Source organism: Nansenia antarctica (genome assembly GCF_963989245.1).
Source record: "Nansenia antarctica genome assembly, chromosome: 10".
Taxonomy (NCBI): Eukaryota; Metazoa; Chordata; class Actinopteri; order Argentiniformes; family Microstomatidae; genus Nansenia; species Nansenia antarctica.
The window spans coordinates 15,415,089-15,440,339 of NC_137680.1; the positions used below are offsets into that span (position 1 = coordinate 15,415,089).

A 25,251-nucleotide genomic window follows, 5' to 3' on the forward strand; every position below is an offset into this window, starting at 1 on the left:
GAAAGACAACAAAAAAACACAGACCCTGGAGATTTCTTCTTCCCAAAAACCCACAGTGCCCACTGTGGAAGGAAACAGCTTTCACCATCTCCCCGCCTCACCGCTGTCCAGACAATATTTACAATGTGTTCTCTGTCCAGTTTCTATTTAAGAATACTCAACGGTCATTAAAAAATACTAACCAAAGCCACCTTCACCATAACAACACATAATGCAAGCAAACAGCTGATGGAATTCTTTGACTCATTCTCCGACATCACGTTGTCGGGATTTTGGGTGGAAACCGCCAAGCTTTTCCCGGATGCCTTGCTCTCCGGGAGGTCCCTTTGCACCCATGAACCAACTACCGCGATGACTTTTCCCATCATTCCTGCCTTCCCTCACCATTCCATTCCTCCCTCTCTCTATCCATCATCCTCCTATCCCCCTCTTTCACCCATTTCTTGAATAGTTTTGGGCCACTGCGGGCGACTTCAAAGACTGTTTTAATCCAGACCGTGTCATTTTTGTTTGAAAATGTTTTGCAATTTTACTCAACCTTTATTTAGCGAGGTCAGCTCTTGGGAACAAATTATCTGTTGCAATAACAAAGTGGAACGAGGCCCGTGGGTAGCTACAGCTATGCTGGTGACTTGGTGGTTAGCCTAATGCTGTGCATGCACAGTAACGTTTGGGACTCGGGGGTTGATAGCATGTGATAAATCAGACGAGTAGAGCTAAGCTCATGACATGGCGGTCAGCTGCACTGTGTGCCAGAGGCAATAGCATATTCCTGATTTGGTGGGGTGTTTCAGAGGTAACACTTTCAATGGAGCGTGTCTATAGAACACATACTGTATGAATGCTTTCATGGCCTTTAAGTATTTCTAAAGGTTGTTTTAAGACACACCATAAGACACCAATGTAATAACTTATGGCACGTCTTATGACACACATATGGTGTGATAGACATAGAGGGCCCCTTACATTCATGCATAAAGCACGGACTGTGCTCCGGTAGTTGATAGAAAGTGTTGCAGTTCAATTATGCGCCAGTTCAGTTCATACTTCACATACACCTGGACTATCTCTTTGGACTATATAGGCCTTGTATACGATGGCCTTTTCCTTCCCTGACAGCCTTGCTGAATGGCCCGTCTGTTACAGTACCACTATGGGGCTTTACACACCACTGGGCCGACCTGAACCGTACTCTGCTGGCTCGGATACATTTTCCTTTGACAATGACCTTTCCAGCACTGTTACGGCAACTATGGTGAACGCGTAGTCATGTTGGCTCAGCTCTGCTCAGCTCTCATTTTGGCTCTGTAGTGGCTCTTGAAGTTGTACAACAGGTGGCATCAATCCTACTGACTGCTGGCCCCTAAGTACAGTGAGCTAAGCCGTCTTCTAATTTAAGACAATGAAGTAAATAGCGTGAGATGGTGCTTTCTACTGTAATTAAGTAGGGCTATGTTGGGTTAATGCCCAGTCGACCTACAGAACAAGGCCATACTCCCCTCTGGCAGAGAGCCAGAGAAGAGGAAGGCACAGTAGGAGAGGGGTTAGGAAGAGAGAAGGGGGAGGGGGGGGGGAGTGGTTAGGAAGAGAGAAGGAGGAGGAGGCGAGGAGAGGAGGGATTAGTGACATGAGGAGTGATCTAGGAGCGATATTTGCACAACTTGCGGTGGTTTGATTCACAAAACAAATAGCTGATTGTGTATGTGTGACTGACTGAGAGTGTGTGTGTGTGTGTGTGCATGCTTACACGCATATTACACGCATATTAACAGCGAACGCGAGCTCCATCCCGCGCAGCTTCAGCTTGCCTGTTACTTACGAGACAAACTTGCCCACGTCCACCTGGATGACAGGGTCTCTGAGCTGCACCTCCAGCAGCTGGGCGTCCGCCTGGCTCGTCTCCCCAGGCTTGGAGGGGTGGGGGGAGAAGACTCGCAGCATGCCCATGTAGCTGCCCACCACCACCTTATCTGAAGGACACAGAGGAGAGAAACTAAATACTCATAAAATACTCCACTAATACGCGTAATAGTAACTAATAGTATAAGAGTACTAGTCATATGGACTTATACATATACTTTTTTAGGTTACTTTTATGGTATCCTTCGTGTAGAGGCTATAGTTTACATAATTTCAGATTTTATTTTTTATGTATGTATTGTATGAATGAGTTTTGATACATTTTGGGTTCTTATTCATACCTTTTTCAGTCAATCGCTTTTGAGGTGATTTATTTATTTATTTATTTTGGGGAGTGGGATGTCATCCGATCAATGCTAAATGATACATAATCTGACCTGCAGACTGGTCCAATTCCACACATTAGAACACACTCCATCTTTCTCTGAATCAAGACCGTTACTGTGTAACACATCTGTACTCGCACAGACAGACTGAGACAGACACTCACAGACAGGCAGGAACGTACCTGGGAATTTACCTACTGACAGACAAAGACACGCTCACAGACAGACACACAGACACAGACGCACACACAGGCAGGGATTTACCAGAGGCCTACTTGACCGCAGTGCCCTTGGAACAAATCCAAGTCTTACAACCGTAGTGCCCTCAGAGATCATAAATTGCCTTTTCATAAGACGGGCAATAAAACTCAGAAAGCTTTCTAGAACACATCCCCCACCCTCAAGTGTCATTTTGTTATATTTTGACTCGGTCTTGAATCGGACAATGATGATAACTTGTAACGTCATTATCCCACCCCTTAATCAGTCATATGCACTCTTATGAAAAACATTTACAAAGGCCGCTGTTAAGGAGAGGATAATGTCCAATGTTTTGCAATATTATGTTCCAAAGCCCAAAATTGAGCATGTGACATATCATTTTAAACAACTTATACAGTGACATTTTTTTTTTAAATGTGGAAAGCAATTGTCGCAACCCACGTATTTTGTGTGGAAAATGTACAGTACCTTACTGGCCTTCCGTCAATTCCTTTGCTATAGGCCAACTGGCTCTCACACCTATGTTCTATTGTTGGGATGGTATTTAAGGACATGTACAGCAAGATTTCCTTTGAGTTTCTCAGGATAAACCTATGCACAATGGTCTCCTGTGTGTTTGTCTGCTACAGTTATATGTTACTTTGAAACGGTTAAATTGGTTAATCTGTTGACACCCTATTCTCATTCTTCCTTCATGCATTAATGTTATGTTAATGTGATGGATTAATGTGCTGGATAAAGGTTCTGTTAATACAGCACAACATAATCGTGACCAGGTTCTCCCCTGAAGGTCTAATGTTGAGATGCATCGTTAACAACATGTTAGAGTCAGTTGGCTTGAGCCTAAACTCCTCATGATTCATTGTAACTTGAGAGCATGGTAAAATAGCATATTGGGTATTCTTAATGGAAACTAAGATCCAATATGGTCGAGTGATTTTGCTCCTCTCTCTTAACCATGAAATACATTTTGTAGTCAGATTTCGCCTATAACATAATGATAACTTGCATTAACTTGTGTTCAGTCCATAACCGTCTGAAGTTGGTCTGGGGAATAAATGTTTGTCTTATTCTTCAGTGTTTTTATTTCCAATTCTTAACTTCAAATAAATTAGCCAAATGAAGTCAACATTGGGTTTTTAAAAACTTAAATGAAGCCTCTGTATAATAAGTCTAGGTAGGTGGCATTTGCAATGGATATTTCCTTGTGTCACACTGAATCTCCCGCTATTAAAGGCCCAATGCAACATTTCTCAGTAAAAATGTTAACAGCCAACCTGCTTTAGGTAGGCTACCCTTTTTACAATGTAAAACCCTGCCGTTATTACCCAGTAATAACAATTGTTCAACCCAACCGGTTTCTCTGACCTCCGAATAAACGCACATTTACACGATGGCCTGATATTGGTCTGAAAAAAAAAAGAAATTCCTGGCCACACACACACACACACACACACACACACACACACACCATGTCCAGTGCCACTGTTGTCCACGTCTCCGACACACAGGCATCCCTGGTCGAACTCCTCCCCCTCGCCAAGCACCGTGGCCCACCAATCACGAGCCTTGAACAGAGACATGCTGCCGCTGGAAGACAAGAGACAGGGTTGTAAGACATTGGCGTCCTAGTGAACACCACACAGATATAGCATCACTCAACTTAAACATGTGACATGGGGGCTTAACAGCCTACAGGACCCATCCGAACCACATTCTACTGGGTTTGGATATTTTCATTCCACACTGTTCTTTCCAGTTCTGGATTGTGAAAACAGGCATTACAGCTCACAGGAGCCATGGGAGTCACGGGAGTCGTAACAAGAAATTTGGTGAACACAAAACTAGCATGCTTGTCTCTTTTCCTTCATCTGCATACTTGTATGTGCATGTGCTTGTGTGCAGATGAAGGCACTCTTGAATCCAGATCAAATTCAATTAATCTCATATCACCTTCCTGAGAAAAGGCTACTAAACATGAAAAGCATTTGAAGGGAAAAGTCAAACCAGTTTGCTTCAGTCATTATCCTACGCACTACCCTTAGAAGAATCACCTCCTTCACAGACGATACTGTGTCCTCTATTACAAAACAGATGAGGGATGAAAGCAAGCATGTGTGTTAGTCTCACTTTGCTCTGATATGTTCAGCAACAGCATCATTTGATGATCTCAATGTCAAACTCTACTGTTCTCTACTTGACTCTAGTCTATTCAGCGTGTTTTCATTCTGAGGGGAGGATCAGGCTAAACAGGGACATTTCTGGAGGTAGATCTAGACGGGGATGGGGCATCTAAAACTGTGGACTGTCCCAGGAAATCTGTGGCAAAGTTTGTCATCCATAGTAAAAACAAAGCAAAATTCTCAAGCTAGCACATGAGGATGAAATAGAACTAAGAGTGGATGGCAGCAGTGTGTGTGTGTGTGTGTGTGTGTGTGTGTGTGTGTGTGTGTGTGTGTGTGTGTGTGTGTGTGTGTGTGTGTGTGTGTGTGTGTGTGTGTGTGTGTGCGTGCGTGAATGGGTGAATGATGATGAGGCCATTGTAAAGCGCTTTGGAATAAGGTGCGCTATAAGCGCTATATAAGTGCAGTCCATTTACCATTTGTTACTCTACCCCCACTCCACTGGCCAATGGCAGGCCAGTCACATGACCAGGGTATCAAGGAGGAGCCAAGCAGCTTTCCTAATAATTGCCAAATGCTGAGCTTGTGGAAAGGGCAGCTAATCCCTTCTCTCCCCCTCCATATAACCATCAATGATGAATGTCTTCTTTCTTTTTTTAAGTTTGCAGCTTTGAAGGGGTCTCGGGGTCTTTTCAATAAATAATACCTGCTCATTCCTCTCAAAGGCCAGACCTGAAGCCTTTCAGCGAAAATTGAGTTATTAGGTGGCTATCCTGTCCTTGGAAGGGGACAGGGGGAATGGCATGACTATGAGTCAGTCAATGGCCACACAGCTTCACTGCTAACAACATCAAGCAAAATGAACCCCAAACTGCACAGACACATTGAATTCATCTGATGAGGAGTGTGGCTTCAACAGTGCAGTGGGACAGTAGCCCAAACCGTTGCAGGTTGAGGCTGTTTGGCATCTGACAGCTTCACATAACTTTGTGATAACCAAGCAACACCGATGGCCTTCTGATAACACAGGTCAGGTGTATTGATGGGGAGGTCGTTTGACGACGAACAAGTGCAGCAAATATTTTGGCAAACAACCATAATATTATCTAAAATGATAACAGTGTCTACACTCTGGTATGGAAGCATATAGTAGACTTAATTCAAATGCTAATGCAATATGAGATTGCAATTGCATGTTCCACTTTTGCATGCAAAAGTGGAACATGCAATTGCAATCTCATATTGCATTAGCATTTGAATTAAGTCTACTATATGCTTCCATACTCTGGCACGTGAAGTCGACTCCTTATTATACTAGTAGACTCCTTATTTGACAGAGAGCATCTGTTGATTCTGAAGGGGGGCAAGGGAGGGGTGCAAGGACAGGGTTGCAGCGTGAAGCAAATGCCCTGAATGTGGAACGACTGTCGGGGTGATAAATACAACAACACGTGTAACACAGTCCTCCACTGAGCTGAACCAGGCTTCCATCTCTCCATCTCTCCATCTCTCCATCTCTCCATCTCTCCATCTCTCCATCTCTCCATCTCTCTCTCAACCTGAAGCACTCAGGTAGCAGCTAGCCTAGTCTGCTAGCTAACTCACTGGCTCATTACCACTACCGGTGTTGTTAGATAACGGACATGGCTTGTGTGTCACTTACCTCTATGAAGACGAGCCTGTATGTAAAAGTCTGAGGTTCGCAGTTCAGATAAATATCACATTTCTCGTGTCTTCAGCAACTTGCTTGAAGCCATCTCCCTGTTGTCATAGTGAGTGACGCTCAACGCTAGAGCTGGTACCATTGCGCATGATCGGACAACCGCACAGACCTCTGGGAAACTGAGTCTCTGAACTGCACAGGGTTTCAAGTGCATGCCACTCACACCTACACACTTCATCATCAAACGGAGGCACATTTATTCATGGGCCAATCAATCTCTAACCAACCGCATATCTCCTGACTTTATTTGTTGTTTGCAAATAATGACACTTATCTATTTTGATTTTTAAGAATATTGCTGCCTAAACAGGGCAGATTGTTGGATGACTGATTGCATTGCACATAGGTTACACTTGGGTAAGTATTGAAATCATGTGTGGAGGGGGAATTTGCTTTAATGTGATGTTGCCTATGTTATTACCATATATATGAATTGTAATTGTCCTGGAAAACACCTAAGTAAACTTTGGTAAAAACAACAAACAAACAAAATCACTAATAGCTGCTTTAAGCACTTTGTTGATATCTACTCTCAATATTGCTTTTGGAACATCTCTCTCCTCAGTCATGAAGGACAAAGGTCTACCAGGTAAGGCTTCAACCCCTACTAGGCCCCCTGAGCGAAGGGAGAGACGCAGGCCCCTTGAGCAAAATGAGAGACACAGGTCCGATGAAGGAAGGGAGAGTAGCAGGTCCGATGAAGGAAGGGAGAGTAGCAGGTCCGATGAAGGAAGGGAGAGTAGCAGGTCCGATGAAGGAAGGGAGAGTAGCAGGTCCGATGAAGGAAGGGAGAGTAGCAGGTCCGATGAAGGAAGGCAGAGTAGCAGGTCCGATGAAGGAAGGGAGAGTAGCAGGCCCCCTTAGTGAAGGGAGAGTCGATCACACTTCCCTGACATCAACACGTCCAAGCCGAGAACTGAGACGAGGGGTTCTCTCCAGGGTTCATCATCAGTGACCTCTACCACCAGGTTCCATCTGTTCTCTGACGTTAAGACGAAGGTGCTCCAGCCCCGAAGCCGCATCTCCAATGCGAAGGCTGCCCTGCACACCTTCTCTGTGCCTGCCGCTCCACCTACCTCTCCTGCCACCCTGCCTGTGTACACGAGGTGTTCCTAATAAAATTATCAATAAGTGCATATTCAACTTCTTTAATCAACTTCGTCTTTTTAGTGAAATAGGAAACCATTTCTGTCCTGGAGTGACGAGGGTGCAGATTGACTATGGTAACAGGCAAACACCTTGTGAACAATAACATCTATTCCATAAACTAAACATTCACATTTTAAGCAAACATATACTGTATACAAATAGTTTATAGAACTATTATACTGTAAGCTGGCATCTTCAGTGATGATCGTTTAAAATTGAGGAAGACATAATAGAAGTCCCAACAACACGTTTTGGGCCCAGGAAGATATACTGTACAGTATCTATCTACAGTATATTATACTCTGGTCTAATAGAAATCCATATGTGGGAAAACTTTTGTGAGACACAAATCGTGAGCAATTTAGATCAATATATTATTATCGATTGTACGTGAGGTAGTAACTCCCTGGTTAACATCAATGTGTTTACAAATCTGTTCAAAAACAGCACAGCTCCCTCTTAACACCCACAACAACACATGCCCTTAGCATAGTCTTGTTTCCAATAACTAGGGATCTCGATTGGTGATGGCTGGATTGTTTCTGCTGCACTACCACACTTCTAGAAAACACTGTGGTTCATTACTTTGCACTGCAGTTATTCTATCAGAACAGAACGGAGGCCTACTGTCTATGTCATTTAATCGTTGGCAACTATAACCGAAATTCTCTTAAATAAAGTTATTCTATTATAATGATGACAAGGTGACAAAATGTTAGAGTTTTTATTGATAGTAATTTATTGTTCAAAGCTTATATCTTGTCACCTATACTATTTTAATATCATTTACATCAATACTATTTAAAATTCTAATACTATGACGCCTTCATAGTCTCATCAGCTTCTTGGATGAAGGAGGGCCGTACTCTGAGCTGCTGCTCTCCTCACAGGCCTTCCTTTTCCCCTGGACCTGGGGCCTCCCAGACCCCCCAGTCTCCTCACCACCCTGGGTCTCCCTGTCCATGGTGATCTTACACAACACAGAGAGCATCTGCTGGCCCTCTGGACTGTAGTCGGACACTCTCCATCTGCCTTGTACCTCCCGTCCTGAAGAGGTCCATACATGGGAGATGACCCTCACAAACTGCGTGCCCCCGAACTCCTGAGGGATGCACTCGTTCCTGCGGTCTGCCTTCAGGGCTGCCTGGTCCATCCTCTCAGGGTGGACTGGAGTCATCAGAGTGGAGGCAGGAGGTTGGGACCTCCCCTGTGCCTCAGCTGCAGTCAACCTTCCTATGTCAAGCCGATGCACTCGGACACATCCACTGTCACGTATCCAGTCAAACTGGTCCAGGTCTCCAGTGAGACGGCAGTGAAGAGGAGGAATACCCTGAGCTAGGGCCATGAGGTTGTATTGAGTTAGAGGACTCTTCCTCAGGTTAGACACCAGCATCGTTACAAGTCTCTGCTGTACATGGACACCAGCTGGAAAGACAAGACAGGAAAAAGATCAGAACCATCCTCCAATGGAGTGACTAGTTAATCAAGCAAACACTTCAAAGAATGACAATCTATTCCATTACCAGCTCATATTGAAAAATACCTGCATTAGAGTTGAGGTCTATAGTCAAGTGATATCTCTCTCGTCTGAGTTTTGCCATTGCTGTATGAGTGAATCTTTTAGTGCAATCTCTGTTCGATTTGAAATTATTCTTTGTGCTCCACTCAGAACATGCAATTTCAGAACATCCATTTGCAATAGAATGCAAACATTCTATTTGGTAAATTCTAGCCTACTTTATGACATCACAGCTACTAGTTTTGTTTACTTTCAATTAGTCCTTGGGCCAAACCATTTTTCATTACCAAATTCTGGGCAAATTCTAGATGTGATTTTTTTATTCCTATACATCCCTAGATTATGTTTTGATATGATAGACCTTTTGGTTTGGCAGCTTATTAGTGGTTATCACCTCTTAAAGGTATGGAGTGCTTTTCTTCAAAACCGGAGTTTTGACAGAAAAAGTCCCCTGCCATATCTTGCTCCCCTTCGTATGATTCGCGCGTAGCTGTGCTGTGGTTGTGATAGAGACATGAGCCCTTTCATGTTCTTTGTGCGCCTGAGTCTCCTAAACACGTAGAGACCAACCCCGAGTCGATCAATGATTCCTACGATGAGCTGTGGTAACTTTCCCGCACCTACCCCCTACCGGTGAATGCCTACTTTTTGCGGTTTTCCGGAGGTATTGTGCGGTAGGTGCGGGAAAGTTACCACAGCTCATCGTAGGAATCATTGATCGACTCAGGGTTGGTTTCTACTTGTTTAGGAGACTCAGGCGCATAAAGAACATGAAAGGGCTCATGTCTCTATCTATCACAACCACAGCACAGCTACTACGCGCGAATCATACGAAGGGGAGCAAGATATGTCATCTAATAGATACATAGAAAATGCTTTGAAAATCTACTGTAGCAATAATTAGTGTGAATGACCTCCTGATAGGCTTATGTATGGTTTGTAGTGACATTTTTCTTTGTTTTAGTGGAATCCATAGATAGGAAATAAATGCATTAGACTAATATATTGTGAAATAGTTTCTTTTTGATTCCCACGCATTCTATCTCAAATTGAATAATAATTATAAACCAAATGATAACAGCAATGGCCTGCTCAAGTGATGCCGCAGAATCAAAAATCTATCTAGATCGTGTATCTCAGTGTACATTGTTTAGCCTATAGCATTTCTATTTCATAGCGATTCAAAAATAGAAAATTACACTGATCTATTCGTAATTGATTTATTTGTTTATTATCTATTCACATAAGTGACAGAGACCGAAACCGATAATCAACAACTCACAATCATTCATGAACTCTACTTCAACCCCAATATCTTTGTGCCCTAATATCATCACCCTTAATCCAGTCTTGTACGGAAAAAAGTTTCGAGCTAGCCAGGAGTCGAACCTAGAATCTTCTGATCCGTAGTCAGACGCGTTATCCATTGCGCCACTAGCCCGATGGAGAACTTATGGAAGCTGTACAATTACAAATAAAAGCATAATCAATCAATTTAGAGAAATGTTGTTTAAAACTTTGCCTCACACAGCTCCATTTTGGATAAGAATATTCCATAAAGTAGGCAACAATAGCATATCTGGTAATGCTCATCCGAGCAGGCTTGCATACACCAAGCCTTATGAAAATATAGAAAATGCGTCAAAGAATATTCATGTCTTTTGCAGTGACGTTTTTTTTATTTTTTCTTCAATCGATAGATAATGCGAAATAATCTATTCTCCTCTCTGATTCTCATGGTCAAATAAAGCAATAATTTGGTTTATTAATTATACACCAAATTATAACAGCATGATCATGATGTAGTGATGTAATGTAGTGATATCTCACAATACACATTAATCAACATTGTATTTATCATTGTTGAATGATTATAACATAAGTATCTCATATTCTTTTGAAAGTGCCCTCATATTCATCCGTCCATTCATTTATATTTCTATGGAGCTTTTACACGAGCTGTACAGGTAATGGAAAGATATCCAAACCGACAGTTTGTCGTAAGTCGATAATGCACATCGAATCAATGAACTGAACTCCAACCTTGAAGATTATACAACAATATCAAACTAAATCTTACAAGAAAAAAAAAAAGTTCGAGCTAGCCAGGAGTCGAACCTAGAATCTTCTGATCCGTAGTCAGACGCGTTATCCATTGCGCCACTAGCCCGATACATCTGCACAGAAGAATTAAGGGTATATAAACCTACTTTTAACATTTTCATTTCTTAAGTAATCTCATGGAACAAAGCTAGATGTGTTTTATACATGGGAGTATATAGACATAAGTGGATTATATAGCTAATTACGTTACTTGTCGACTGTACAGTCAATCTATGGTAACGTGCTGCTGCCACAGTTCTTCATTGACACGTCACTGATGTCAGACAGTCAGAAGTAAAGATGGCGACCGCCTACGAGAGCTTCAACCTGTAAGTCCTGAAAATATGCATTGTTATATTACTATATAGTCGTCTATCAATTGTCATACAAGTTTAGCGTAGGGGACATCTGGTTTCTGCGAAGTTTCAGAATAGCAGGGTTCCTCAGTGGGTGTTTACTAAACACCATTCAGCTAGCTGACTGCAATGACTGCAGTCATTCCTCTCAGCAGATCTTTCTGTCATTTTTTTTAGCGACAGCTAGCTAACGTTAGCCAGTCTGGCTATAAATGATAGACTTACCGGTATTGCTAGAGGTCTTAAGTTACTACTAGTTACAACGTTGGATACATCGGTTCCTATGTAGTGGTGTATGATAATACGATTGCTAGTTACTTAGCTAGCTAGCTAGCTAGCCTGCTAGCCAAGCCAACAAACTATGTTCGTCCAACCAAGCAAGGCCAGTCTGGCTCCTCACACACACTAGACAGGGCCGGTATGTTGTGTACACAGATGGATCGATAGCTAGCCAGCTACCCACCCGGACAGTCATGTCATGGACGTCGTCAGTGTGTGATGACGCGTGTTCTAATGTTGGAGCATTACGACTCTATTTTGACAGCTGTCAGTCAGTCGATCTGCAGGCAGCATCCATCCCGTCTCCATCTAGTTCAGTGGTTCTCAACCCTCTCCTCGGGGACCCCCAGCCGCTCCACATGTTTGATCTGTTCCACCACCAGATCACCTGATTCAACTGATCAAGTATAACATACAAACCATAATTGCTTTATACTTGATCAGTTGAATCAGGCGTGCTGGTGGTGGAACAGATCAAACATGTGGAGCGGCTGGGGGTCCCAGAGGAGAGGGTTGAGAACCTCTGATCTAGTTAGACTACCCCACCCTAGGATATGCCCGAACGTGTCGTTTTCTGTGCATAGAGATTGATGTCATATAAATCCTAGTGTGACTTTATTTAAAAGCAATGATCGATGGTTTCACCTAGATAGATTTTCAGTTGTCCTCACAAAGGTGATGGAACCCCTGTAGATTCTAGCTGACTTGTGTTTCTTTCTATCGTCTTTGTATCTGCTCTCTCCCCCCACAGGCACACTGCTCCCGAGAAGTTTTACATTGAAGCTTGTGATGACGGCTCCAGTGATGTCCTTGCCATTGACAGGGTGTCAGCAGAAATGACCCTGACAGGTATGTTGGACTGTGTGTGTTGTCATGGCAGCATAGGCCTCCAGAATATAGTTGTGAGTTGTGTGATCATAAATGCAAGGATAATGATGATGATGATGATGACCATGGCGTTTGAATTTCTCTCTCCAGTGAGGAAGGACATTCCTCCATCTTCTGTCACACGGCCAATATGTGGGATCATGGGGACTATTCGTCTGGTAGCAGGTAAGACTTCAGACTGTCACTGTCAACATGAGCTGCCTGGGTATATACCAATCAAACCTTCGTTGTATACAGTAGTACATTTCATACACAAATGCAATACAATGTGCTTTACAGGTATAGACGGTCACAGTACAGATACAGACCCTCCAGTCAAATTGATGACATTTGTCACTGAATCTTCACTGAGTTACTTGGTGTTAATGCGGTGCCTGTGGCCCTGTTTGAGTGTTTGCTTGATTGACAGCTGTGCCCGCCTGTTTTCCATTCCGCCTCCCCAGGCACGTACCTCATCGTCATCACAAAGAAGAAAAAGGTGGGCGACCTCTTGGGCCATGCTGTGTGGAAGGCCCTGGACTTTGACGTGATCTCCTACAAGAAGACAGTATTGCACCTGACAGACAACCAGGTAGGCCTGTGTGAGATGCTTTAAGGCCCCAGATCCCATCGACAACTTCTCAGGTAGTTACACATCCCAATTCTCCTCCCTTTTCCTGAAGTGTGCACTTCTCCACATGGATTTAGAAGGAACTGGCCAGTGTACGAGAGATCGTGGCAAACCAATCCTATGATATTCGCTCAATCCATGTGGAGGGGAGTTCTCAAGTGCACACTTCACGATAAGAATGGAGAATGGAGAATGGCTGTGGACATTTAAGATAATGGGGAGGTTGTTGTAAGTCCTCTGAGCCTGAACAACATTAGGTCGTTTGACGCTGATGTAATTTAAGAGGAGGAATGAAAAGACTGATTCTCTGGGTGTTTATCCAAGAGAGTGTCATGTTTGGAGCACTCAATACCACTGCAGCCTAATGGACAGAGGAAATGCTTGGCATTTCGAGCTCACACTGATGCTCTGTGTTTGCCTTGACTGTGGAGCCAGTCTGTGACAGTCTACAGACAGTGTATGTCCAGCCAAGCTGTGCCACAGGGAACGCGACCACTTCTCGCTGGCAGAAAAATAAGTGCTTTCAGCTAGTTAGCATGTAGCTGTCAGTTACAACAACACTATGTTTTGTCTCCAGTTGGAGACAAATGTGCCTCTATTAGTTGGCATTTGTCAGAATATTGTCTGAAGAAGACAGAGACAGTTAATGAATAGAATATTATTTCCTATTCTATTCCTATTCTTATCCTTCTATTCTACTTTATTCCTAACTGACCTCTCTCCTTTGACCTTTGCCCTCAGATGCAGGACAACAAAGCCTTCTTGTCCATGATCAACGGTGTGCTGCACACAGACGGGTTCTACTTTGCCACAGACTACGACCTGACCCATACCCTCCAGAGACTGGCCAACACCAGCCCTGAGTTTCAGGAGATGAGCCTGCTGGAGAGGGTGAGAGGAGAGAGGGAGGGGAGGGGTGGAGAAACAGAGACATGGAAAAGAAAGAGTAGAGGTCGCGAGAGGGGAGGTGAGAGGAAGGGGAAGAGAAAAGGTGAGAGGAGAGGGGCAGAGACATGGGAGAAACTGAGAAGAGAAAGGGGGAGAGATGGGTAGAGAGACAGACAGCAGGCAGTGAGGTGAATATGCAATGAATATGATCCCCTAGTAGTGCCATCATGAACTCTATCCTATGTACATAGTGCAGACCTGTCCTGAACGGATGAGTGATCTGATTAAGATTTTCAATATTGAACATCATGATCTTGCCCTCTCTCTAGGCGGACCAACGCTTTGTATGGAACGGACATCTCTTGAGAGAATTCATGGCACAGCCAGAGGTAAGGAGGACGTCACCTTTAATGTTCACTTTGTTGTGAAGTTAAACCTATTGAACTGTAGATAGTGAACATTCAATTATCGTTTAATGGTTTGTTCGGATCCCCATTAGCAACAGCTACTCTTCTACACAAAACGCATGACATTGCATTAATATGCATGATATCATGGCATAGAACGCAATGTTCACTGTTCACTGTGTCTTCTTCCCATTGACAGCTCCACAGGTTTGCCTACCCAGTCATTCACGGCTGTATCCTTTCTGGTCGGTGTCGAGGAAAGTTCAACAGACTTTTCCCACTCTAAAGCTCACAAGCAGGAAAACGTGCTTATCGTAAGGGTTTGGTTACCGCATAGTGACGTACGTACGTGAGATCTGTCACTTTTTAATTGTGGGTTGTTAGAGTGACTTTGCAGTTAAGTCCTATAATCATTTATTGGTTTGTTACTTTGATGTGATCAGTGTTTGCAAGATGTTGTTCATGTTTACTTTCAAACCTCAAAGGTTAACCTTTAGCCTTTGCTTTAGCTTTGTCTGAGCCACTGCCGGTAACTTTCCCTCATTACACAGTGGATTAGTCTGGTCATACTTTCCTATTGGTATTCACATAGTTGATAAATACGTTTTCTTTCTTATCTTATCTTTCTTATCTTTCCGCAGAAATGTTTTGTCATCCTGAAGTGTGATTCTCATGACATTTGAGTTTTGTAGTAAGATAGTGGTTAAAGTAGATATAGTTAGTTAGCCTTATAGTGATGATGACATGTAGTCATCGCACTGCTGCGATTTCTGATCACATAAAGTAGACTATTATCTATCTTTGCTAGTTATTCTTCCCTCTTATTTTGGGATAGTTCACTCAAAACAGATTGGTGTTTTTTTTTTTTTACAGTTTGACTCAGAAAAGTAAGACCTGTATTTTGATCTGTGAACCACTAGGGGGTGGCAGAGATTCATGTCAGTCGCAGCAGAGGTGGGAAATCAGTGTTAGAAGCTGAAGCACTTCTAACAGGTGTGTGGCCTAGCTACTTCATAGCTACCACCAGTCTCTCGTGGTCCTGTCACTCCAGCCTTTATTTATTTATGTATATATGACTGCTGGGACCATATATACTGAGAAATGTATGCACTCACTACAATGTAAGTCGCTTTGGATGAAAGCGTCAGCTATATTAAGACGGAAAGTTTCAGTGTTTAGAAAAGGGATCATTGGATGAGCGCCAGAATGTTGTTATAGGCAGAAGGAGCAAACCAGTCGATTGAAACGACTGTGCATCTGGATGTTAATGTATAATATCTTGATTTCCATGAAGTTTGAAGTCTAGTCAAGTTGAAAACAGATGTTGTCTCTCCAGTGCCCCCGTCCCTGTACTGTCTCTCCAGTGTCTATACATTTAAAAAATAAAAAAAAGGAGAAAGAAAAATAATTCTTCTATTATGAGCTAGATCACTCTTCCTGCTAGAACTGGTGAATTGATGATTCACTTGGTTAGTCAAATGTATCGATTGTAAGTCGCTTTGGAATAAGGCGTCTGCTAAATGCCAAAATGTTGTTGCTGTTGTTTTTTGTGTTTAAATGACTATCTGTAGAATATAGAATAGTCAACCTCTTGAACCTCTTGAAATGCATAGTCTAGTTTCATCCCAGAGTCAGGCTGTTGAATCTAGTTTCATCCCAGAGTCAGACTGTTGAATCCCTAACCGACCACGTTGCCCAGTCATCCTTATGAAGTCGTGCTGTATCAACGGGAAGATCTTCGACTGGAACATCATCTCCAGACGGAGCTGCTTCAGAGCCGGGGTCCGCTACTACGTCAGAGGTGACTGGACGACCCGGAGCATCCCAGTGTGGACACACACTCACACACACTTCTTATCCCTTTACTCTCCCAACACATTCCCCCCCTCTCACACACTGCTCAGACGTGTAAACTGATGTTTGTGTGTGTGTGTGTGTGTGTGTGTGTGTGTGTGTGTGTTCTCTCAGGCATTGACTCAGAGGGTCATGCTGCTAACTTTGTGGAGACGGAGCAGATTGTTCAGTACAACGGGGGAAAGGCCTCTTTTGTACAGGTGAGACAGACACACTGACAACACTTCACAGGGTTTTGGGGTTGTGGGAAAGCAGACAGTGTATTGGGTGTCAGACTCTTTATGTGGCAGCCTGGCACCTGAACTGGGTGATATTGTGATATTTTTTGTTAAGTTATAACTCCAATATTGGTTTTGTCTCTTCTTCGGCTTTGATTCCAGACCCGTGGCTCTATCCCCTTCTACTGGTCCCAGAGGCCTAATCTGAAGTACAAACCAAAACCACAGATCAGCAAAACCATCAACCATGTAAGATCCTGGTCTTTTATTCCCAAGAAATATATCCACCTGTACAGCAGCAGCTGTTGTTGTTGTTGTTGTTGTTGTTGTTGTTGTTGTTCAGAGTTGTACCGTATTTTCCGGACTATAAGTCGCACCCGAGTATAAGTCGCAGCAGGCCAAAAACGGGGCACGAAGAGGAAAAAACCACATATAAGTCGCACTGGACTATAAGTCGCATGGTTCAAGGGAACGGGCTTGGCGGAATCAGCGGGGAAAGAAGACCCTGTTGAGCTTGACTCTAGTCTGGCACTGTGAAGAGACATGAGAGGATTTGTAAGCCCAGGAAGGACATAATTCACGTTAAAACTTCTTCTGAAAGGTTAGAAATACTTAAATTATCGAGTGTAAAGCCAGGGCTAGCTAGCGCGTTGCTAACGAAGGTTAGCAAAATGGCGTCGCGGGAGCAAGCAAACAGGATGGAACAGCCTCTGAAAGGTAATAAATGACTTTAATATCGTGTATAACGTTCATAATAGCGTGTATAACGTTCATAATATAGTGCTTAATGTCCACATTGTCGAGTGTAACGACTATTTATCGTGTATAAGGCCATGACAAAGATAGCTTGGTGAAAAACGGAAGTAGTTAGGATGAAGGGCGGCCTACAAACAATGCAACATTGAACAGCCTCTGAAAGGTAATAAATGACTTTAATATCGAGTATAACGTTCATAATATCGTGTATAAGGTCCATAATATCATGTTTAATGTCCACATTGTCGTGTTTAATGTCCACATTGTCGAGTATAATGGCTATTCTATCGCGTATGTGGCGCTAGCGGAAGTAGCAAAATAGCCTCGCGGGGGTAACTTAGCAACATAGAACAGTCTCTGGAAGGAATAAATGACTTTAATATCGTTTATAACGTCCATAACATTGTGTATAAGGTCCATAACATCATGTTTAATGTCCACATTGTCGTGTTTAATGTCCACATTGTCAAGTATAATGGCTATTCTATCGTGTATGAGGCGCTAGGGGAAGTTACTCCTTGGTTCATGTCAGTCAGAGATTACAGTATGTCAGTTCATGTCAGTCAGAGATTATGAATTATTGATATATAAGTCGCACCTGACTATAAGTCGCAGGACCAGCCAAAGTATGAAAAAAACCGCGACTTATAGTCCGGAAAATACGGTAGTTATGTAATCTCTCACAATGCTCATTTTAGATTATTAAAAAAAAGTTCAGAATTGTGTTTAACTTTATTATTAATATTATTATAATTAAAATGTTTAGTATTATTTTATTAACCGTTACTTCTTGACAAGCCCTACCATTTTTTTAACCTCCTGAATTTGCCTTTTCTTTTAATTTTTCATGTCTTATTGTGTGCCCATATTAAAATAATAAAAAGAAAAATGGTTAGTGTTCCTATGGTACTGTGTGACTACTGTGCCATTCACCCAGCCTGTCTGTCTCACCTTCTGTCACAGTTGGACGGCCTTCAGAGGCACTTTGACTCCCAGATCATCATTTATGGAAAGCAAGTGATTCTAAACCTGGTATGACTCAGAAGAGTGTAGTACCTGACTCATATGTATCTATGAATGTTTTTTTTTGCGTAGTGGGAGTCGAATCTTTGAGGTGAGATTAGGGGTGGGCATCGACGATCGATAATTGATCGATAAGGATCTTGGTCGATCACAAAATAAAAAATTTGGTCGGTCACAAAAATTTATTTTTTTTTGATGAGCACATTTTTTATTTTGTGATCGACCAAGATCCTTATCGATCAATTATCGATCGTCGATGCCCACCCCTAGGTGAGATTTCACGTGCCAGACAACACTTTGTGCCTTTATGTTTCCCTCTCAGATCAACCAGAAAGGCTCAGAGAAGCCACTGGAGCTGGCGTTCGCCAAGATGGTGTCCAGTTTAGGCAACGGCATGGTCAAGTAAGGACCGCCTACTCTCATCCCAATATGCACCCTTCTCATTTCTATATGTTTTAGATTTAATCCTAGAGAAACTCAAAATATCGATACAAATATTGCATTTCTCACAATCTCTCATGGTCTCCCCATTAACTTGTAGGTACATAGCGTTTGACTTCCACAAGGAGTGCAGTCGGATGAGATGGCACCGCCTTCAGATCTTAGTGGACATGGTGGCTGAGATGCAGGATGAGTTTGGGTATGTGTTGTTTTGACTGACCAATTATCCTGCTACAATGTGTGTATATGTATATGTATATATACTATATTGGCTCTTAGGCCAATCCATTCCTATGTAAAATCCATGTACAGTAAGGGAGTGTACATGTGCATAATTCCTGACCAAGGGTGTTGAAATGATAGGGGACACAGGCAGCATGTGACTCTGCTCTGACCGTGTGTCTGGGGGTGAACATCACACAGGTACTTCATGGTGGAAGCGGATGGGAAGGTGGTGGTCCAGCAAGAAGGGATGTTCCGCAGTAACTGCATGGACTGTCTGGACCGCACCAATGTCATCCAGAGCCTGCTGGCACGCCGCTCGCTGCAGTCGCAGCTGGAGGTGGGTGGGACGCTGCAGCCAGACATGCGCATCACATCCAGACACTCCTCCCGTATCTACCAATCCTCACGACATACAGCCACTCTTCTAGCGCTACCACACCCAGACACTCCCCCAGACACTCCCCCTCCCAATGTGGAGATAAGCCGCGCGGTCTTGTTTTGTCTCTCAATAAAAACACTTTTACTGTTCAGTAAAGAGATCCCGATAGTGATCGTGTGAGAGTGTAGCGTGAGAGTGTAGCGCTCTCTCCTCTGTACACCGTTAAAGCCATGGTAAACATGTCAATTGCCTACTCACGTCTTATGAGGGGAATACGGAAAAGATTAATAGGATTCCAGAATGTGTGGACTTTGAACATATTATGCATTCATTGTTGTCGAAACTTACCTGACCAGGGGGCTGTAAAAGGGCACAGGCACCATAAACACCACAGCAATACAAACACCTCAGAAGTCACACCATAGGGGGAGGGGCTACTCTTTGACCCTGGCTGCTTTTTGACCCCTGATAGTGGAGGCGAAGCATAATAATAATAATAGCTTTGATTTATATAGCGCCTTTCTCAAACCCAAGGACGCTTAACCCAAGGACGCTTCGCGATCATGGTCTCTCTCTGTGGTAAAGGGTGCAAACAGGTGGCCATTTTGGGTCTGCTGAGCCTTCTATTGGCAACAGTGCAAATGGTGCCGATTTTTGGGTCGTCTGAGCCCTGTGTGTTTACGTCTGCAGAGGCTGGGAGTTATCCACATGGGCCAGAGGATTGAAGATCAGACCGACTTTGAGAAGATTTACAAGAACGGTGAGCTGAGCTCCAACTGCCAAGTCTCCCGCCCAAGAACCTAGCTCATGTCTACTTTTAGCTTCATGTTTTTGTTTTCTCTTTCTTTTTTCAAACCCCTCTCCCCTCTTTCTCTCTCTCTCTATCACTCTCTGCCCCCCACTCCTCTGTCTCTCTCTCTCTCCACAGCCTGGGCAGACAATGCCAACGCGTGTGCCAAGCAGTATGCTGGGACAGGGGCCTTGAAGACAGACTTCACAAGGTGAGCAGGTCCAGGTGTGTGTGTGTGTGTGTGTGTGTCTGTGTGTCTGTGTGTCTGTGTGTCTGTGTCTGTGTGTCTGTGTCTGTGTGTGTCTGTGTGTCTGTGTGAGTGTGTGTCCGTGTGAGTCTGTGTCTGTGTGAGTGTGTGTACGTGTGAGTGTGTGTACATGTGAGTCTGTGTACGTGTGAGTCTGTGTCCGTGTGAGTGTGTGTATGTGTGAGTGTGTTTGTGTGACTGAACCTATTTTCACTGTCCAGAACAGGGAAGAGGACACAGTGGGGCCTGGTGATGGACGGCTGGAATTCCATGATCAGATACTACAAGAATAACTTCTCAGATGGCTTCAGACAGGTGTGTGTGTGTGTGTGTGTGTGTGTGTGTGTTACAGCCAACACGTGCTGTGTGTGTGTCACTGTGTTAGTGGTGTGTGAAGGCTGTGACCTCTCTCTCCTGTGACGTAGGACTCCATCGATCTGTTCCTCGGTAACTACGCCGTCGACGAGGCCGACGTGACCACGCCCCTTCATGAGCCCAAAGACTGGAAGTTCCTAACGGTGAGACATGATTGGATTAGGACAAAGGTCATCAAATAACACGTCATTCCCAGGCTGTCCTCAAAATGCAGCCAGGCTGCTCAGCAGATCCCATTGATGCGGTTCCTGAGGTGTTAAAGACTTCTCCAGGTGTTGCAATGGAGGGGTCCTTTCAGGCATGGACACAGTATATTCACATGGTGTCTAATCTGGTCCCTCTCTCTCTCTCTCTCTCTCTCTCTCTCTCTCTCTCTGCCCATCCAGTTGCCCATCATTATGGTGGTAGCGTTCTCCATGTGTATCATCTGCCTGCTTATGGCTGGTAAGTGATGCAGACACACTACTGTACATATTATGATGAACATGTTCCCGCTGGGACCATATACAACTGAGAAATGTATGCACTCACCGCAATGTAAGTCGCTTTGGATAACCGGTCCCTGTCCCCCGTCCCCTAGGCGACACGTGGACAGAGACCCTGGCCTACGTGCTGTTCTGGGGCACGGCCAGCGTGGTGACGGCCGGCGTCATCCTCTTCAACGGCCGCGACTTCGTCGACGCGCCCAAGCTGGTGCAGAAGGAGAAGATGGACTGAATGTGTGCGTGTGGAAAGCAGCTGAGCTCCGCGGACCTCTCCTTCTCCACCTCTTCCTCCTCTTCGTCATCCTATCCTCAGCATCAACATCAGCGGGCCTGGAGCCTGTACTGACCCCCCGACGACACAAGGATGACGAGGAGAAGGAAGAGGAGGAAAGAGGGAGGGAGGGAGGGAGGGAAGGAGGAAGAGGAGGGTGAGGGCGGGGCGAGACGAAGGCCATGTGTTTGACAGTGCTTTGAAGCACAGAGACTTAGCTCTGCATGGCCCTGCTGCTGTCCACACAACAATGGCACACTGTTTGGGGACGGGGCGGACAGGGGGGGTGGTGGGGGAGAGACCCCCGATCCTGGACCCCCCCCTGTTTCCCCCTGCTCCTGTCCATAGGTTTTTACTGTACAGGCTCAACCTCTCTGGTTTCACGTCACGATATTGCATCATGGTTCAACAACCCCCACGGAACACCGACAAACATACCCACACGGACACTGTTAGCGTTAAAACGGATTCTTTGCTGTGATGTCACTCACACTCACAGCACCTCGAGAAGGGAATTTTAATATGTGTCTATTTTCTTTTTTTTCCCGTCTTTGGTGGTTTGTTCACTGTTGCCGACACATCATGCCATATCCTTGTTTAGATGCCATACGTTTTTTCTGCCATAGTTGACGTAAACTGGAGCCATAGTTGTATGCGTGTATCTATCACTGGCTCTGAGGTAAACTGCATCTGGCTGCCTGGGCCACGTGGGATACCTCTACCTCAGCAGCGCGTGTGCGTTTCATTTCGGCGCCCCGCGTTAACAGGTTAGAGCAGCCACACAGCGTGAGACGCGGCTCAAGGGGGCTGTGTGGCTGCTCTAACCTGTTAACGCGGACGCCGAAATGAAACGCACACGCGCTGCTGAGGTAGAGGTTTGCGGCGTGGCCCAGGCTTGGAGGTAGCTGCTATTGACGTACACTACCAATCTAGCTGTCAATAGATCAGCTGGAAACCATCCTGCTTTGTCTTAGGGAGCTAGATAGCTATCCCTCAGGGTGCCAGTTGTTTCGTCGGTTGGGAAAGGTCCCAGGTGATTTTTGTTTCATGGGGAGACTGTGTTATGGTGCATCACCACCATGTATCTCACTGGAAGTGACCACGTTCTGTTCTGTACCGAACTTTTAACCGAGCGAACAGACTCAAGGCCCCCTGTCCAGAACTAAACCTAGCACCCTACACACTTGAGTCGGTCTCAGTGGGACGGTTTGGTTAAGATGACAAACATTGATCATCTTGCTTATACCTACTGAGTCCTTTGGGATCCATCTCGTTTAGTGAGTAGTGGTCAGTTTGCCAGTGTAACTTGGTTACTTGGAGCAGTTCACTCCAATATCAAAGTCATTTCATGGTTTTATGCGGTTCCTATATTTTCCATTCAGTTTGATCGCTTGATCTACTCATCCATGGCGTGGGATGTGTACTCCCATTAGAGCACTTTTTAAGTCTAAAGTCATCAGATTTTTGAGTGAACTGTCCCTTTATTGGGACCAATGTCTCATCATCCAATAGGAATAGGACTTTTGGGACTTAAGTGGCACTCATCCCCCATGACAACCACTGATGTTGGGTGTGGGAATTCTGGGAAAGCTGACAGTCACTGAGCTGTGGCCACATCCCCAGTATCTATTTTCTTTCTTTCTTTCTTTCCTTCTTTCTTTTTTTCTTCCTTTCTATCGATCGCTCACTATTTCTTTCTCTCTCTCACACTTTTATTTGTCCTGATTACTCAGTCAATCTAGGCTTATTGTTGTAGCGCTGATTACAGATAAGTCTGTTATGGTTATAAGGAAGAAAGAGTATTATGTACATAATCATTTACAGAAACTATTCAGACCTGGGTCAAATGCATGTCAAATACTGTACTTTTTCAAATACACAAGTTGCACTTGATTTAGTTGTTCCTGGTACAGTGGAATCAATGATATAGTCCGAAAAGTGTAAACTCTAAGCTAAATCAAGCACATCTTGAATATTATTTGACATGGCTTATGTACGGTATTTGACCCAAGTCTGTAACTATTATGGGATGGAAATCTCCGGCACTTACTTAGAGTGGCACCTACCTGCTGATTTGAGAATGTAATAAAGTATGTCATATTGCTATTGATTATCTTGCCGCTTATGTGTCTTTCCCACTTCAAATGTAGTGGTCCAACATGACAGACATACTGTGTACTATGTCCTCACTTCAAATTTAGTGGTCCAATAATAAAATGTCAGATGATTATTGATAATGCACTAGTCGTATTGTTATGCTTTGCTATTTTTGTTGCTGTCATTTGGTCTGCCTGACATATTCACTGTAATAGCCTCTGGTACACACTACAGACTTTATTCTCACTCATGGCGTTATAGCTCTCACAATCATTACATTGGTTTTACCAGACATTTGTTGTACAATTTAATCTAATCCATCTTTTCCACCAGTTCTCAGCATAACTATGGTCTGTACTATATAAACTAATTTGTGGATACACTATAGGCCAACAGTACATATGTTGTCTGTTGAGTTTTCCTCTCCCAGGGTATATGGGAGAGGTGTAGCAGCCAATCGCAGAAGTCTTGAGTGTCTTATTAGATTAGGGTTAATAATTAGCTGATTTGTTATCAGAGTATGAAGTCCCGTCTCTGCCAACATTTCACTGTGTACTGCCTGATCACTAATGAACTCACCCATAATGTGATAAATCGTGAATTGTACTCACTACATAGTGAACGAAGGATGACCTCACATGAGAAGATGATGATCAAGTTTTACTATATCACCACGTTTTGAAGCTAATATACAGTATATCTAGGATAGGAAAAGATGAGGGGGTGCTGCCAAAAATGTTGTGAGGGGGTGAAAGGGGGGGGGCTTTGTTGCATATAATGTGTTAAACAACCAATTCTGGTCACTTTTGACAGGAGAATAACGTGGTGCCCTCTGATTGGTTGTCAAATACATAAACATGAACCAATGATGGTTTATCATTTGTTAATATATTGATGATGATTGTAGTATTGCACAAGAAGGGATATCATTCTGTTGTCCAACAACTTGTTATGAAACTAATTCAGGGTGAAAGTGCCCCTAGAGCCAGATGTAGTATAATCTTAACCTCCCCAAATTTAACCTAAAGAGATGCTACAGGATTTGTGTTGCTAATGCGCTGATAAAGTGAAGTGAAAGTGAAAATATTTTTTTTCCTTCTTCTAGCATTATGACTGCCAATTGCCCCTGGCCAGAGCAGATTACTTTTCTTGCGATGACTTATAGATGATTCACTTACTTAGACAAATGTATTTGTTGTAAGTCGCTTTGGATATAGGCGTCTGCTAAATGGCAAAACTGTGAGTGTAAGTGAAGTCTCTCTATGAATGTTTCTCTATTGTTAATTGATTTCTTATCTCATTTGACCACACGGTCCTTAGTTTAAGGCCAACACACTTTTGCTCAATACTCAGTGTGTGGAGGTTTGTCCCTGTCTGTCCAATTTAATTAGGAGACCCATTTTTGGTTCATGAGCATTCATTTAGAACTACACCTGCAGCATCTCCTTAACCATGACACAAAACTGACCCAAGATCAGCGTCTAGGATTAACTTCACTCAATGTATATGTGGCTCCCCTCATTAGAAGCTTCCATTAATCTTGGCCGTTCCTGACAACATAAAAATGCCATAATTGT

At 43.7% G+C, this 25,251-nt stretch overlaps 3 protein-coding genes across 3 annotated transcripts in view; 1 reads left to right on the plus strand and 2 right to left on the minus strand.

Moving 5' to 3' along the window:
* The window catches only part of bbs9 (Bardet-Biedl syndrome 9), a gene marked incomplete at both ends in the record, with an annotated part of 160,634 nt that extends 156,583 nt beyond the window's left edge, over positions 1-4,051 (minus strand). Inside the window, 2 exons of the mRNA XM_080541005.1 lie at positions 1,820-1,970; positions 3,940-4,051. Coding sequence (XP_080397131.1) covers positions 1,820-1,970; positions 3,940-4,051 — 263 coding nt within the window. The remainder of the gene's footprint in view (positions 1-1,819; positions 1,971-3,939) is intronic.
* A 4,238-nt stretch (positions 4,052-8,289) lies between these two features.
* LOC308166681 (uncharacterized protein) lies at positions 8,290-10,325 on the minus strand (the record flags this gene model as incomplete). Its single annotated transcript, XM_080541006.1, has 2 exons — positions 10,320-10,325; positions 8,290-8,888 (listed from the first exon to the last, which is right to left on the minus strand). The coding sequence occupies exon 2, from the start codon at positions 8,854-8,856 to the stop codon at positions 8,290-8,292; it is 567 nt and encodes a 188-aa protein (XP_080397132.1). The 5' UTR covers positions 8,857-8,888; positions 10,320-10,325.
* Positions 10,326-11,382: 1,057 nt separating this feature from the next.
* sacm1lb (SAC1 like phosphatidylinositide phosphatase b) lies at positions 11,383-21,672 on the plus strand. The gene is made up of 20 exons (XM_080541373.1): positions 11,383-11,414; positions 12,472-12,569; positions 12,699-12,773; positions 13,052-13,179; positions 13,960-14,109; positions 14,436-14,495; positions 14,713-14,746; positions 16,213-16,314; positions 16,482-16,567; positions 16,748-16,834; positions 18,305-18,373; positions 18,687-18,766; positions 18,906-19,004; positions 19,229-19,367; positions 20,100-20,169; positions 20,338-20,410; positions 20,668-20,761; positions 20,872-20,964; positions 21,208-21,265; positions 21,402-21,672. Exons 1-20 carry the CDS (start codon positions 11,386-11,388, stop codon positions 21,536-21,538), a joined length of 1,761 nt encoding a protein of 586 aa, XP_080397499.1. The 5' UTR covers positions 11,383-11,385; the 3' UTR covers positions 21,539-21,672.
* The last annotated feature ends 3,579 nt before the right edge of the window (positions 21,673-25,251 follow it).